This window comes from Acanthisitta chloris, unplaced genomic scaffold (genome assembly GCF_000695815.1).
Source record: "Acanthisitta chloris isolate BGI_N310 unplaced genomic scaffold, ASM69581v1 scaffold1495, whole genome shotgun sequence".
NCBI classification, from domain to species: domain Eukaryota; kingdom Metazoa; phylum Chordata; class Aves; order Passeriformes; family Acanthisittidae; genus Acanthisitta; species Acanthisitta chloris.
In genome coordinates this window covers 5365-22029 of record NW_008675144.1, presented here as the reverse complement: position 1 = coordinate 22029, position 16665 = coordinate 5365, and the positions used below count along the sequence as shown (strand labels likewise).

The window sequence follows — 16665 nt, the reverse complement described above, 5'->3', positions numbered from 1 at the left end:
AAATAAAAAGTACTTTTTTAATGGAAAATAGGTGTTTCAGTAAAGCAGAAGTTATCCATCAGCAGAACAAGGGGGAATTTGACTGTTAGTGAAAAAATAATATTTTAATATTAGATTTAAAATCCTGTAAGATTGTTGTTTTGGTTTTTTTTATTTAAGCAATTTATCATCTAATGATTACTGGTTCAAAATATAAGTTTGATTTGTTGTTGATGTCCCAGCATTTATGTCTTTAGCAAAACCAAAGCTAATCAGCTTCTAAATGGGTTGCTCAGAAGCTTAGCATCAGAGGATAAAGGGGGACAAGAGGAAATTTTCACTGGTGTTAGAGCTAGTCAGTCCTGAAAGGTCTAGAATTTTATTATAGAAAAGTTCAAATTGTCATGTAAGTAGCTCAGCACATTTTCCTTCTTTGCACTGTCTTTCATTCCTTTCTGACACTCACTAATTTTTAGCACAGCTGTCAAAGGGGTGAGATCTTTACTGACTACCCTGTGCAGCATGTGATCTTGCAAGGTTCAGTCACAACCCCTATCAAGAATCCTAAAATTCAGTGCATGAGACACCTGGACTCAGTCACTTTTAGGGCTGAAGAGTGAAGTGCACCAAAATAAGGGAAGCAGGGAGGGTCCTCACACGGAGGCAGTGAAGTCCTAGAGTGTGCTCTGTATGCTACAGGAGGAGAGTTAGAGGATAGATGAGGGAAGGTGGACAGAAAGGAGGGTATTACACAGAAAATACTGGACTATAATAAAACTACAAAGTTAGAGAGAACCAGGACCAAACAGTGATATTTGCCTATTTGGTGTTATGGACAAACTGCTCTTCTCAAAGACGCTGCACAGCCCCTCTGGTTGTGAAACAAGGTTCTGACATAGTATAGGGTAGATCAGGGCTGGTCAGGAATATTTACTAACAGCTCCTCCTAATCAGCTAAATCACACAAATATGTTGATTTGGAGACAGAGACTCAGAATGTGTATTTGCTAAATCACCAGTGCAGAGAGAAATGGCCCCTTGGTCAGCCTGAAAGCAGCAAGGGGGCTGGGAGTGGCCAGGAAAGTGGCTTTCCTTCACGCTTGCATTCCTTACCCTCCCACAGGCTGGAGCTGCGGTGGTCTCGGATTGAAATGCAACAGACTGCATATGAAGTGTGTGAGAGTGTGGGAATGGTGTCCCTGAAAATCACGAGGGCAGGACACTCAGCAGAGCCTGCTTTTATAACTGCAAAGGTAAAGCCAAAAGCCAAGCTCCTAAGTGGAAACTTAATAAGTAGTGGAACCTGTTAATTTCCTTCTTAGACTTAAAAGATAGTTCAGTAATTAGCAAAGAGTTCATGTGATTTAATCCAGACTTGCCAGGACTTTGTCCTTGCTACTACAGATAGCTGAAACACTATGGACAAAACTTCCTGACTTTTCAGTGGAAATGCTGATCAACCAAACTGAGAATGTTTTGGAGCAGTATTTTAGTGTTGATGAAAAAACAGAACAGGTAGTTTCCTCAGGCACTGTGCACAGAAGCTTGGTTTCCAGGATCTCTCACTTTAAAATCCAGGCTTTGGGCAATCTGGACCCTTTGGACTTCGCTTTTCCCTGCTCAGGCTGGAGGAGTCCAGAAGCTATAGGGGCTTCAACTACACAGCCATGGCAGCTTCCCCCATTTCTCTCCCTGCTACCCTCAGCCTAAGAAAAGCTCAAGGAACCCCCTACATCTTCAGCAACAGTGTCTTTTCTTGTTAAAAAAAAATAGATTGAAAGCTGCAGGTTATAATTCTGTAAGACAGATTTTGTCCAATTTGCCTTCACAAATTTTATCTTTCCTCATAAAATGGGAATTCCAGGATTTTACCAGCTCCTCTTGCTGGAGAAATGCTATTTTCCCCCCTCAGAGTTTCTCAGGATTATAGCCCTACTTGGAAACAAAATTTTGGTTATTCTTCTACTGAAGTCAGTGGGAATTTTGCTATTGACTCCATTGGAGTCATCCTGTCTATCCTTCACAGACTCCAGTGGTACTACTCTGGTTGTTACCTTGCTAAAAGGACAAGTGAAATTGATCCCAGCATCAAGAATGGAGGTGGAAACTGGTGTCCTCTGGTAGTGTCCTGTGAAAATTCAGGGAGTTCCTGGAGTCCCTATATTTACATATGTAGAGTTCGTGTCTCTCCCAATGAGTCTTTAGGGCTGGCGGACAGCTCCGCATGCAAACACTTCTTCCAAGACCTCACAAAGGGCTAAAGAGGTAAATGTAGCCAGGTTGTTGCAGCTCTTCTGGGATGGCAGGATGTGCCTGTCCAGGAGCCAGGAATGTCAGGATACCCAGCCGTGGTGAACAGCAGTGTTACCCGTCGCTGTCAAGTAGAAATCTGAAAGGAGATGAAGCAAAATTATAAGAAGAGCATGGGGTTTTTTTGATTATGTGTTATTTAAACCATGAACAAGGACATCACAAGGTTTATTTCTTAGGTCTTTATCTTTTTTCCAGCCTGAGCACATGTATACATTGGCCTGTCTTTTTGAGACTGCATGAAGAGGCACACAGTAGCTTCAGCTCACAGCAGAATGCAGTGGTTTGGGGAAATGGGTCAGATCGTGGCACTTACTGTTTGATTTCTTCTTAGATCAATGAAGTATCAGCTCAGCTGGGAAAGGACTTTACAGTGACTCCCTCCAAGCTTGTTCAGTTTGATCCAGGTATGAACTAGTGTACTGAAAAGCTTTCAAATTAATTCACTGATTTTGAAAGTGTAAACTCTTGTTTTGGAGGGTCAAATCTGTTACATATCTGTAGCTAGAGAAGCTGAATAATATTAAAGATGGTTGGGCTCATTTTCTGGGAATGCAGTGGCCTTCCTTTTAAATTAGCGTCATTACTACTTAGGGTGAGATGGTGTATGGTCCCTTTACAACAGTTAAAATATCAAGAGTGCTGAAATGATGTCTCCTGATCTTCTTACAGCTATGCTGGGGAGAATTCACCCTGAGCTGCTCTGTGAGAAGCTTTATAGACTTCAGGCATAATAGGCAAAGCCCAGGACACAGGTGAAATTTAGACAAAGCTGAGTACAACTTAAGTTATTCAAGGTATCCAACACCTCTTCTCATACACATAATGCAAACCTGAAGTTACCTGGTAAAGACAAGAAACCAAGTAAAAATCTTGTGAACAAGTATAAAATGTGCCTAGAAGGATGCACTTTAACACAGTCTTTGATCCATTTGCAGGTATTTAAAGTAACTGTTACACCTCTAAAATTAAGCTTTTCAGATAAAAGCCCTATAATACATTTTCTCTTGAAAATTGCAACGAAAGTCCTAAATCTATGTATTGTAGTGCCATTTTGCACATTTACAGCAGCTTTCTTTTGTAGTGTATATGCTTGAACTGAATCATCATTGCCCAGGAACAAATTCAAACTTAATGTTATTTGGGAGAACAGCAGGAGTTCCACCGGTTGGTAGGAGCACAATAGCATACACCAGATACTCCATTCTAGCTGCAGACATGTTAATGAATATATTTCTTTGACATCCTGATTGATTGAAATAGCACTTAAAGAGTAATTAAAATGTTTATTTCTGTTAGGAATGTCAACCAAGATGTGGAATATAGCAATTACCTATGATGGATTAGAGGAAGATGATGAAATCTTTGAAGTAGTTCTGAGCTCCCCTGTGAATGCCGTTCTTGGCACACGGACAAAAGCTATAGTGAAAATTTTGGACTCAAAAGGAGGTATTCTCTTTTGATCTTCATCATTAAGAAGGTGGGACAATCTTATCTAAATAGCTACCAATTTTCAACCATGAGTTGTTCCCAACACTCACCTTTAGATCAAACCGCTTATTTTCTTTTCTAGAGAAAACAGGCTCAGCAGTTGCAGACCCTTTATTTTCTCACACAATCATATTCATTCTCTTAGGAAACACAGCATGGAGAAAGCATTGAGTACAAAATGAGAAAGGTTCCAGGAAAGAAACCACTTTTCATAACAACACGAGTTCAGTTCTCATTTATTAAAGTGAGAAAAAGTGTTTTTAGGTTCATTAGAATGTGAGGTGTTTTTTCCAGTTATTGTTTAGCAGTTGTTATACACCTCTGAAAAAGATCTATTTTCCTCTCAAAAAACAAACCTAACAAATGAATCCAGCAATGTATTTTATAAAACTTAACAAACACAGTCCACAACTTTATATCATACAGTAATAATTGTTACAGAGTTTAGGTTTTTATGCCTCCATTATTATAGTGTTTTTCAGTGATCGAATGTGGTGTGCCTAAAATCGCAACAAAAAGTAGCAGTTGTAGAAAGAGAAAACCAGAAAAACTGTAGAAAAACAAAAATAGCTATCAAAGCAGCTGAGTCCTCTGAAAGCTGGAGAGTGTTTTTCCTTCTGGTATTTAATGAAACAATATTTTAAATACACACATTGCAATGAATTAGGCTTTATACTATAAAAATTATTTTAAAATTTCAGATTTTTTTTCTCTTTGACATGCATAATGTAAATCAGGAGATAATTAAATTGAGTTTGTAGGAAGAATAGTGTCCTTGAGAAAATTGTCTGGGCCTGATGGAAGTATCACCAATAGTAGTTAAAGATACCTGTCTACCCATGACCAAAAAACAGCATTGCAAACCTCAATCTAGGCATGAAAACAGGTATTTTTAGCAGATGCTTGGTTGAAATTCTGACCTGTTGGTAGACAGACACGTTGCCTATAAAATATATAGGTAGTGGTTGCTTAGACATAGCTAACCCCACAAACAGGGATGACTGAACAGACAATAAATCAATCACATCAAGTGAAAGAATCATCCAACTTTTAATGACAAGCTGTTTATGTGCCCATGTCAATGTGACCAGTTATCTGCTCATGCAGTTAGGACTGACCATCTGCCATTTTTTATGCTTTCAGGTCAGTGCAGCTATTCCCATTTTTCTGGCCAAAGCAAGCATGACTTCTGGGGGAGAGGCACACTGTTTCCAGTTTCCTCAGGCTCATCATCACCTTCCAGGCCTGGCAATGCTTCCTTGGAAGGGATCCCACTGCCTCCTTCCAAAGGGATGAGAGAGCATGGAGGGGACCTGCGGCAGGAGCACAGCTTGATGAATCGGTCAAGGATCAGGCTGAGAGTGACTGGAAATGGCAGAACAGTAAGACACTTCTGTATTGCAGTGATGGGCTAATTTGTGAATTTGCTGTGATGTGATATTTTCATTTAGCTCTCATATTTTTGCAACATATTTGTCATCCTACCTGACCATACAATAACCATAAACTACCTGAGTTTGCTCTCAGTCAGACACGAGAGCCATTTAAAAATACACTGAGGGAAAAAAAGCCAACATCCTCATTTGGAGGATCCATGTATACAAGAGAGGAAGAAAAACAGAGTTGGGGAAGGAAACACGCATCAAGCCAATTCAGCAATTATTGAGCTTCTAATCTTGTATAAATTATGGGTCAGTTAGAAAAAAGAAGTAAGTGGAGCCAGGCAAATGTATAGAAGCTGTGCATCTGATACTGAAGTTCTAAAGCTGAAAACACTGTTAGCTTAAACAGGGAACAATTATTTTAAACCTTGCCCATTGATTTTCCTGCTTAAGTTATATTGGTATAGCTAGGTGGTTTAGTAACTTTCTGCTATTTTGACCCAAAAAGTTAATGGAATCTGTTTACAAAGACACTTGTAATTTATGTTTTTAATGGCTGTTTTCAGCGGTGGTCTGTTTATATTCCAAAAGAGAAAGAACTACAATCAAGACATGCTCTGCAAGATTTACAACCTAGGTCTTGTAGTAAATCTTGCATAAAGTATTTTTTGTTTCTATAATACATGAATATCCCCATCTCATTCTGCTGCTCTACCTTTTTCAGGTTCATCCTTCATCTGTATTTAGAAATGGAACAGATGTAATTTTCAAAGTAAGAGCATTATGAGTATTTCTCAGCTGTTTCTATGATTTCTTTCTAATTATGTTCTTTCCATCTTTATCACTCTTAATAATTTGTTATGACCAACACTTTATTTTCCTATGTATATTTCTTTTTATTGGTGTCCCTTTCCCTTAATTTACAACAATTTGTATTATAATTAATTTTTATTTAGTTAGTTTATTTAAGAGTTGCTTGTATGTACTAACCCTCTCTGTTCCCTCTCCTGTTCTTCTTGCATGTGTGATACTGTAAAATGAAGTATCATGGGATGGTATCACTCAAAATAGAGGATGACACTTCATCAGCTAAAACTAACAAGAAGGCTCAAGTGTCCGTAATTAGCCAAGCACAGCCACAGGTAAATGTCATCTCCTCTAGAAAGACAGAAATTCCACAAGCTGATAAGGCAGAACTGTCATCTGAACCAAGATCAAAACATAAGGTATGAAACCTTCTGTTCCATAAGCATTTTTGCCATCTGTTTTCGGTCATGCTCTTTTCCAAAATGATTTAACACCTCTGAGATCTGCAGCCTAACCCTCCCCACTCCAAAGCTGCGTTTAACCAATACACAGATAATGTAACAATTCAGGCCTGGAAGAGTTTTCATGGCATAAAGTTTTATTATAAGACGTAATTAATCTGTTTCTTGTTGTTTGTTTCTTTTGTGTAATAATTTTTCTTCAAATGTTCAAATGACATTTTCTCCTTCCAGGACTATTACCCTTTTCCAAAGGCCTGTACACCAGATTTGAAGGGTCTCTTGCATTATGAAGAAAGCACTCAAAAGTTGTTTCAGTGTGATGGGATAACATGGAAATTCTGGAATTCCCAAAGCAAGGTAAAAATATAGCCAACAGTAAGGATCTAAGTTAGAGCATGGAGTCTACAATAAGTGATACTCTCAAGCCAAGCAATTTCCTGTAGCAGCTATTTACTTATACAGGGAGTGAAAGTGTTGTTCAGAGTTAAGTTTGCATTCACCAGATATAAAAGTTTCCCAGAAATATGAGGACTTAACTGTTAAGGTTGCCTTTCCTCTCTGTCACCCACAGGTGCTCCTGACATGCTCTAGTGTCTTGGTGCTTGTGAGGATGTGGACATAAGACTGTTGGTGAATGAAGTCTGTGAGAGAATGAGTGGAAGTTAGCAAAAAATTACCTTACTTACATATTTTGTAAACATACATTCCCTCCACCATGTAAAACATCATGCTGAATTTTGTGCACTGCGTTCCCCGCACAGGCTGCAGGAGACAGAAAATGGTGTCCAAATGAATACGGTCTCTTAAGAGGATTTTTGGAACTGAAACCTGCTGTCACCATTAAAGCTACTCATTATAAATTGTAGGCTTCCCTGGCAGACATTTATTTACTTAAATCTTTTAAGCAATGCTGTAGCTTTATTGAGACATACTGAAGTTCATGCTCAATTTAATTCTGAGGATTAGTGCATAGACCTAGATCACCGTGAACACAAGTCTGTTTTGCCTTTTCCTCTTTCATTTTAGGAGGTAAGCATGAAGAAATGCCCCTCCGGATGGAGTTATCATGAGGGCAGCTGCTACTTGCTGGTAGTGAATCACAAGGTCACCTGGAACACTGCTGCTCAGGCTTGCAGAGAACAGTAAGGGACATCCATGCAAACGTGTTTGCTGTGCACTGCTGTTGCCCTGCACTGAATGCTGCTCTTGAGGCTAAGTTTATTTGGATAAGTCTCATCTTGGCTGTTCTTCACAGTTCCCCCCAAAAATAGAACAAGTCCTGGGATTCAGACCCAGCAGAGAATAGAAATATTATTAGTCTCATGTTTCAGATGGTGATGCTACCTTATTCACAGTATGAATTCCCAAAGCTCTTCACCTGCAGTGAGGATACTTTCCTAAAGTGAGAGTTAGTCTGGGAGAAGAGAAATACAGCAGACTCAGGCTTTCATCCTCCCTAAATCACCACTTCCTTGGCTCTACTTTCACTAGATATAGCAACAGTAAAACGTTGTCAGATCCTGTGCGCCTCACCATATTCATCTGAACTTGCAGCTCTGCAGATTCTGTAACTACTTGAAAACTTTGACATTCAGTTTAACAGTACAGTTCTGACATTTTAAGGATAGATAAAAGCTTAATAACAATAGTAATAATAGTTGTCTCAAAGTAGGAGACAAATAAAAAACCTGCCAGTCTTGATCTTTGGACACTTGCTTTGTGATTTTGGCTTTATGAGCATTAGCTTAGGACTGGAAGAAATGCTGACCATGGTAACATGAAGCTTGCCCTAGGATCATGCACTGTACCTTGTGTTGAACTGTGAGCACCAGGCTGAAGACCAATCTGAACAATAGGAGGGCCTTTAACAGGCTTCTCCATTACTCCATGAAAGGAAAATTGAAACAGGGAGTTGGAAATGAATGTAACAGAATACATTCCATAAGTAGTTGAAGGACATGCAGGAAACAGGAATTGTTGCCAAGCATGCATAACAAACTGTGATTCATTCCACTTAGTTATGCCAGATTTTGTTGGCTTGGTAGCAAGCAAAAGAAAAGTCTTGTTTCTAATAATTCCCAGCTGATGGAAGATATTCTCCACTAAAATGTAAATGTAAATGCTGCCTTTGTGCACTCACCCAAATTTCACACTATTACTTGGTTTACTTAAAGTTTCAGCTCCTGAAATTCAATTACCTGCTTTTATTTTGTTACTTATCCAAAGCAAGCTGTAAATGGTAATTTTTTTATTTTTCCTGAAGTCTTCAACATTCAATTGATCCCTTGGGAACATATGTCACTCTACTGGGAGATGTTTCACATCTCCTGAAAGAATGTGCTCCTGGTGACCAGTATTTTTTGTAGGTGGTAACTTTTTGTTGTAGGCTATAGCATAGTTAATAAATAACAGTGTTAAACACCTACACAAAAAGTCAAGGGATATCACTGAATCCACAAGCAAATGAGTCCTAGAGCAGTGATGATTCAATTAATGTCGTACTTGCATAGATTGAGGAAGCTTTATCCTGGTAAATAGAGTACTCCTGGCCTCCATCTGGAACTGATTTACAGAAGTATAACCCCAGGAACATACTTTAAAGTGGTACAAGAAGATAACTAAATAAATTTTATTTTGAGATTTTTTTTCCCCCTGTTCTCACTGGCAATCACCACCACCACTCACTGTGGTGTTTCTGCTATTAATACTTATTCTGTTAGCATTTAAGTAGCTGATATTTCCAACAAGGAAATAAAACCAGCATGGAAGTCAATCCTCAATTTTTAATAGAACAAACAAACATTAGAAATTAAATGAAAATATTAGAATTGACTTTCAGTAAATCTGTCGGCCTCGCTGAAAATATTTTTTTATTATTAAAAATGGCATTATTTTAAACTTCTGATAATTTGTCTTGCTAGACTTTTTCTACTAGATACAGCAGAGAAAGAGCACAAGCATTGTTAAAGTTGATTTACTAACAGTCTCCAAGTAACAAACTTCCTAGCCTCTCAGAGAAAACACTGTCAACCTGAGATGATGGACTTGGGATCAAGACATGGACAGGTTGGAGAGGGTCCAGAGAAGGGCCACAATTAAAAGACTGGAAAGTCAGCCATGTGAGGAAAGAAAGGTTAGGGGAGCCCTTATCACCGTGTTCCAGTACTTAAAGGGTGGCTGCAAATAAGATGGAGACTCCCTTTTTACAAGGAGCCACATGGAAAAGATGAGAGGCACTGGGTACAAGTTACTTCTGGGGAGATTCTGATGAGTCACTTGTTTCCTACAAGAAATTTGTTTTTCACAGTGAGTACAATCAGCTGTTGGAATAGTCTCCCCAAGTAAGCAGTGGATTCCCCAACATCAGACACTTTAAAGGTTCAGCTGAACAGAATGTTGGCCCATCTTGTCTGGACCATACTTGTGCCAAGAAAGGTTGGACCAGATGATCCTTGAGGTTCCTCCAACCTGATATTCGATGATTCTATTTCATCAAAGCAATGCTATCAATTTATTGTGGAAGCAGTTGTTGTCTGGACATAACTACATGTGCATGGACTTATGCAGACCTATTTGGGTTTGTAAAGAGCTTTGACATCCATTGCATCCATTTGTTGCAGGTGGTATACTGTTTTCTTCAGTTTCCGTGTGCAGGGACAGCAGCTCATATCTTGAAGAAAGTTGCTATATGCCACCATGACACAGGAGGGAGGGGAAATCTCAGTTCATTGCTATGAAAATCTTGCACCATTTCTAACCTTTCTCCAAGACATTACAGAGATCTCCAATACATTTGAGAGAAAAGTGGCTTAAGAACTAATTTCTCTAGCTTTGTTTGTATGCATGAAGTGGCTCTTGGCAATGTGAAGAGAAGCATCTGGGGGATATTACGGCTGAGTGACCCCACAGCAGCCTGATTTAGCAGCAATTTTGGTGATTTATGTCACAGTTCTTGTTTATCCCATAGGAATTTGTCCTCCCCAAGGGTCAGTACAGCAGGGCTCAGTCACATATGAGGTGGTTTCACTGCTGCCACTGAAGGGATGGAATCGCACTGGATAGACAGAACCCACAGTTGCATTCTTTTGCTTTGTTAGTCCTATGATACCTTTATCTTCTTGAAGATGAACATTTAATTAGAGCTCAAATATGGTCAGATTTCAGATCCTTTACTTCTAGCAGTGTAAAGCAGGGTCTGTTATTTTGTGTTTGGTGTTATATAGCAGTAAGTGGCCTCAGTCCTTGGGGATCACAGGCAGAACCACATCTAAAATAATAGGTTAGGTTCTTCATGATGGCTCAGCATTGCCTAGTGCAAAGCAGGATGGAGCCTGCTGCCCTCCTCTCCTAATACTGCGCTGGTTCTGTAAGTGGTTTAACCTATATTATTGCAAGTGGCTCCAGCATAGGGATTCAGGTTCCTAGAGTAATTTTAAAGGCCCAGTGTATCTTGTTTGACTTTCAACTGCCACTCTGGAAGCACAGGGCTCCTGCAAGCTCTACATCATGTCTGCCACCCTCATCTGAATGTTCTGAATACCATGAGGTGTTGTAAGCAACACTGGACACCTATTTCAAGGCACCAGGACAACTCCCTAGGTGGTCAAACAAAAGACAGGGATAAGCAGAGCCTCTCAATCAACCCCCACCCTCTTCAACATGGATTTACTACAGCAGTACAAATTAAATGTCCTCCTGTCATGTGGAGACCTAGTCAAGTGTGCTTTTGCTGAGGTTAAATTTGCCAAAATGGTACAAAAATCCTCTACATGTATTGGATAACTTAATGGAAAATCAGTAAAGTCTCTGTGTTAAGTGTTTTCCATATAACACCTTGAGATTAATGGCTACCCAACATTTCCTTAATTTGGGCAACTGCGCTAAGATGAACAATGCTTTTGACTTGATAGCAGAAGTTGCAAATCACACAGGAAGAATGTCAAAAGGGCTTTTTTTTGCACAGAAATAAGTGACTTGTGTGGTTTTGTTGTGTTGTTTGTTTAGGGTTTTTTTTAATAAGGCATTATGACCCCTTATCTTGAGTAACTTAAATTAGGAAGTGTTAGATTTACATAACTCCATAAATAACATTATCTTGTCATTTCCGGTGTCTGACACTCTGCCTAGAGCTACAGCAAGTAATATTATTGGAAGTGGTATGATCCTTCAGCACTGTTGTCACCTACAATGCATCAAACCCCCTAACTAGGTGTAACAATTTAAACAGTTGTTCTCTTCAGTCATGTGTGTTTCTCAGGCTGTATTTAGAAAGCACTCCTATAGAGAAAAGATTAGATAGTTATAATTATTGCAGTGGTTTCCTTTTGCAGTGCTGAAGTCTCTCCCTGGTACTTGGATTGAAGTAAAAGTCTGAAACTTCTATTGCTCAAACACTGCTGCATGTCATGAATGATAAAGCAGTTACTGACACATATTGATGCTTTTTGTTTTCACATTTTCTAAGACAATTGAAACAACAGGAGTAAACTATGCTTACATAAAGTAAATTACTTAGTTCCTGGGGTTTGAGTGTCCTTAAACAGAAGCCAGATAAAATGCTCTATTTTTGGTTTTGCTCAGCTAGTAGTGATACCCTAGAGACTGCTGCCCAAACATGTTCTCAGCCCCAAGTTTCATCAGTGTGAAGGAGAATGCCATTCTGTCACTGAAGTTGTTACCCTGGGTGGATATCCTGAATTAACTGAGCCTGCTTTTCTGGACTTTTTGTATGCAGAAGACAGAGTACAAAACTTTCCAAGAGCTGTTCTCAGGGTAACAGCTTTGTTCCTGGCTCACTGGAGATTCAGACCCTGGCAGATGCACACAGAAGGGTGGAAGTCTCTAACTGGGCAGCAGGCTTGATGGTGGACTTGAACCCCAAGATCTGTTCAAGGTCTCCACAGTGGACTCAAGTCTGCCATACCATTCTTGAGGGCTGGTTGTTGCCCCAGCTCTTAAAGAAGAGAGTCTTTACCTTATTTGGAGCAATACTGATCTTTAGCCTCTGTTATACAGCAGAAGTAATGAAATTAGCAAAAGCATCATAATGCCATTGACTTATTCTGCTGCTAGAAAAGATTTTTTTCTCCTTAAAACATGTTTTGATGAGCAGTGTTGTTTGCTTTGGCCCTATCAAGCATCACTCAGGATGTTCTGGGAGGCTGAAGGAATTAGTATCACTGTTAGACTCATTGGCAGTCAGAAAAATGAGACAACAGAAATGACAGCATCAGAGGTTCAGCATCAGAGGGATATGACACATAAAAAGGTGACATGGTAACACAGAGAGAAAGATGGATAAGTAAGAAAGTGGAGCCACTGATAGCTGTCACTTCCTGGCAAATCTGAAGAGTGCCATTTGTCTCTTAATGTTTCAGGATTTAGCTGATCTCTAAATGGCTTAAGAGCAGACTGCTGGTGCTTGCATGTTTGGTACTAGTTGGAAGACTTGTCAGTGGCAAAGCCACTCAGCAGCTAGGGTTTGCAAATCCTCCTTTGGATTTGGCATGCTTTAAATGCAAACACAGAGCAGAGCTTATGCATTGGCTTAATTCAGAAACAGTCTATTTAATACACACCACAACTGCTCTCCAATATGAACTAAATGCGTAGGCATGGCAGACAAAGCTCTGAGGAACACACTGCTTCCCAGAGCCTTGTCATATATCAAACTGTGGAGAAATCTGCAGTATACCTGCATTTACTAAGTGTAGGTTCACAAAAGGATAGAAAGCCAGAAAGCCTCAGCTGAAAACCAAAATTAAAAAGGATGAAGATGCAAAAGGAGAAAAGGGGGTGGGGGATGATAGGGAGGGGGAGAGGGGGAAGGAGGGAAATGGGAGGAATGATGTGGTAGCTTGAATCTTGGTTTTAGAGGACACATGTATGGCTGTGGACAGGAGAGATTTAGGTTAGATATTAGAAAAAGGTTCTTCACCCAGAGGGTGTTTGGGCAATGGTACAGACATCCCAGGGAAGTGGCACCAAGCCTGACAGAGGTCAAGGACCATTTGGACAATGCTCTCAGGCACATGATGTAATTCTTGGGGTTGTCCTGTGCAGGGCCAGGAGTTGGACTAGATGATGCTTGTGAGCCTCTTCTAACTCAGGATATTCTATGATTCTGTGATTCTACAATTACATCTCAGAACCACACTGCCACTTAAATGTGTTATTCAAAGCTTCAGTCTTGTCAGGCCATGATTTAAAAAAGATATAGCCTGCTGTACTACTAAGTGGGTGAATCTTTCAGTGGCTTGTATTTTAGTGCAGGAAGATTCTTATTTTAAGGAAAATAATGTATCATTGGTTGTGCCAATGGTATAAAACATAGTTTGTGAGTGTCAAGCAAACATTTTCTGTGTATCTTTCTTCCAGTTGCCCAGCTGCCTTAATTTTTCGCTTAGAAAAATCAGACTGGGACCTTGGTTCCTCTCCAAGTAAACCACAATTTCAAGACTTTATCTTTGTGTAATTATTCTTTCATGCCAGTAAGTAGTGTTTTTCCTGTGACATGTTATTTCTGTGCTTTATACTAGAATCAGCACCCCTTGTTGATAAGTTGATGGGAGCTGTCTGTCACTCTGTGGAATGCTAATTACTGTCCTCTCTCCTTGAGCCTAGATACCTGGGGAGTCTAGCAAGTGTGGCTAATGAACAACACATGCAGTGGCTGTGGGACTTCAGTGGGAGGATGCCCTTTTGGATAGGCAAGTACATTGTCTGCTTGTCCCCTGTGAGGATTACAATTCCTGTGCAGCTTGAAAAGCAGAAAGTGCCAGAGCAGTTCCAGCCCAGTTTTCAGCTGTTGCATTGTCCTCAACTTTCTGCTGCTTTTATTATTTCAGAGCAAGACAGAAACTGAAAGCCATAATTTACCTGGTTAATTTTATAAGTCTTTATGAAAAAGAAGACTGTATCATGTTGCATATTGCTGGACTGTTTTTGTCTTGAAATCTTTCCCATTATATCACAAGCTGATGCAATAAAGTTCTGGTGCAGCTCCTACACTTGTTTATCTCACCTTTCACTTGACTGTTACTTTATTTATCTCTAATTTTGCTTTTTTCTGTTTTCTTTTAACTTGACTTTAAATAATTATGTGTTACTAGTAATATAATGGTGTCGTCTTGCATCAGAAACCTTGTGAATTAATTAGATAATCAGCTAAAAAAAATTTCATCATATCATTGTAGATTTAGCTATTTCTTATTATGCACATTACACTTAATGAGAAATGGAAAAAATTCAGACTGATGTTCTTTGTACCTCCTATCCCTTTCTGTGAAGCACTGCCTAAGCTCATTGACTAGTGCTATCACTTTCTTCTAACCCTTCTTGTTTCTGCTATGCTGTCCTCAGTTTTGGTTCTTTTTTCCAAATCTGAACTGCAATTATCAGCTCTTAGTAATTTTCTGAGATGAGTTTACTGGATATACTAAATTAACTTTAAAAAACACAGTTAGTTTGGGATCATGTTTAACGGTATCATGATTCTGTTAACCTGAAAGAAATAAACTCTGCTGACAAGGACAAAGGCTGCAAGAATGTTATGTCAGTTTTCTGTTCTTGGTCTCCCCTAGCCAAGAAGACTGAAAGTGTGTCTGAAAATATGCCACCCATACTGGTCCCACTAACTCAGAAACTAAGTGAAAAGATGTGTTTTAGGGTATATTAATTAACACAACCTAACTTTGCAGCAGTATAAACAAGGTCTACAAAAGTCTGCATGATTTCATATTCAGAAGAAATCTGAAGGCATCTAAGGCTGCCCAGACTAGCATACAATATTCTGCTTGGTATCTCAAGTATCAAAAGAGAAACCTGTGAGATGGTAAGATGTGTGATAGATGGAAAGAGAAAAAACCATTTTAGATAGGCACTACTGCAGAAAAGCATTTTTTCTCATATTCGGATGGCATCAATTGAGATTCAGGTGGCCTTACTAAATACTAAATTGTATTTTACTTGTGTTCTACCCAATTTCTTTTTTCTCTCATCAGTAAATTTTATGCATTTTTAAACAAAGGTATGGAACCTCTTCTCTTGATCTCAGTCTCCAGAGACAATCAACATCACTGATATGGTATTACTAATTTCATACAGGCTTGAATGACCAAGTCAATCCTGGACATTGGGAGTGGACTGGAGGAGAACCTGTAACCTACATAAACTGGAGAAGAGACTCCTATCACTTTCCAGTGAGAGGAAGAAATTGTGCATTTGTGCAGAAGAGAGGAAAATGGCAAGCAACTGACTGCAAGAAGGTCAAACCGAACAGCTACATATGTTCAAGAAAGTTGTAAGGAAAGGAGGATGCCTGTCAAAGCATGATGACATCCATGGTGTTTCAGTATGTTATCTGCAAACGTGGGTGCAGTTACAAAACTGTCCTCATTATCAGCAAGGTTTATTTTATATGCTGTAGAGGTGCAAATGCACTGGTCTTTACCAAGGTATAGAGGTCAGTTGTAAAGATTAAGTCCAGGTAAACGTTTTGAACTCTCCCCAAAGACACCGATCCGTCACTTACTCGTACCTATTTTTACACCAAAGAGCTGGGTCTCAAGGCTTTCATCACATTTCTGTGTAGAAGTACCTTTTCTTTGTTTGTTTAAAGAAAGTAGCGTATCAGTTGTTTTGCTTTGCTCTTGAGGAGGGGTTGTGAATTGGCTATTGCTTTAATCTGTTTAAAACTACAGTTTTACCCTGCAGTTACAAAAAGAGGAAGACTGCTGGGGGTGAAAATGAGGGCAGACTTTTGGCTAAAACCAGGTCCTTTTGGGTGATAAAGGGAGAGACATCATTCATGTAAGTACACTGAGGCTTCTTTGGTCGATGTCTAGTGCAGCATCTTACAAAAGTACCCAAGGCAGGATTTAATCACACAGTACCAACAGAAGCAAAGTTTTGTATTTCTTTTTCTACCTCCCAAGGCCAGATTCAGATCCTAATGGATCTGCTTACACAGAGTTGCACATGGTTTCACACTCCTAACAAAAATCATTCTTTACTTTTTGGAATTGCAGGATGGTGCTATAATTTTAGTATGATTAAATAATGGGGCATCTCTAATGTTATATCAAATGATGATTTTTTTTTTAATTAAAGTTTAATCCTAGAATATTATTTTGGAATATTCAGTGATACATTAATATCAATAGGATTTATATGTGTGTATAAACCAATGTAATTGTGAGACATATTTTGTACTAAAGCAGCTATGGCTTTTGAAA

The 16665-nt window shown here is 39.2% G+C and overlaps 1 protein-coding gene across 1 annotated transcript in view; it reads left to right on the top strand.

Annotated features, from left to right (window-relative positions):
- LOC103803049 (FRAS1-related extracellular matrix protein 1-like) overlaps nucleotides 1-15735 on the top strand; it is a gene marked incomplete at its 5' end in the record, with an annotated part of 29537 nt that extends 13802 nt beyond the window's left edge. The window contains 10 exons of the mRNA XM_009075582.1: nucleotides 1103-1232; nucleotides 2624-2696; nucleotides 3589-3738; nucleotides 4924-5162; nucleotides 5887-5934; nucleotides 6206-6388; nucleotides 6662-6787; nucleotides 7457-7572; nucleotides 14054-14139; nucleotides 15536-15735. Coding sequence (XP_009073830.1) covers nucleotides 1103-1232; nucleotides 2624-2696; nucleotides 3589-3738; nucleotides 4924-5162; nucleotides 5887-5934; nucleotides 6206-6388; nucleotides 6662-6787; nucleotides 7457-7572; nucleotides 14054-14139; nucleotides 15536-15735 — 1351 coding nt within the window. The remainder of the gene's footprint in view (nucleotides 1-1102; nucleotides 1233-2623; nucleotides 2697-3588; nucleotides 3739-4923; nucleotides 5163-5886; nucleotides 5935-6205; nucleotides 6389-6661; nucleotides 6788-7456; nucleotides 7573-14053; nucleotides 14140-15535) is intronic.
- Nucleotides 15736-16665: the final 930 nt, after the last annotated feature.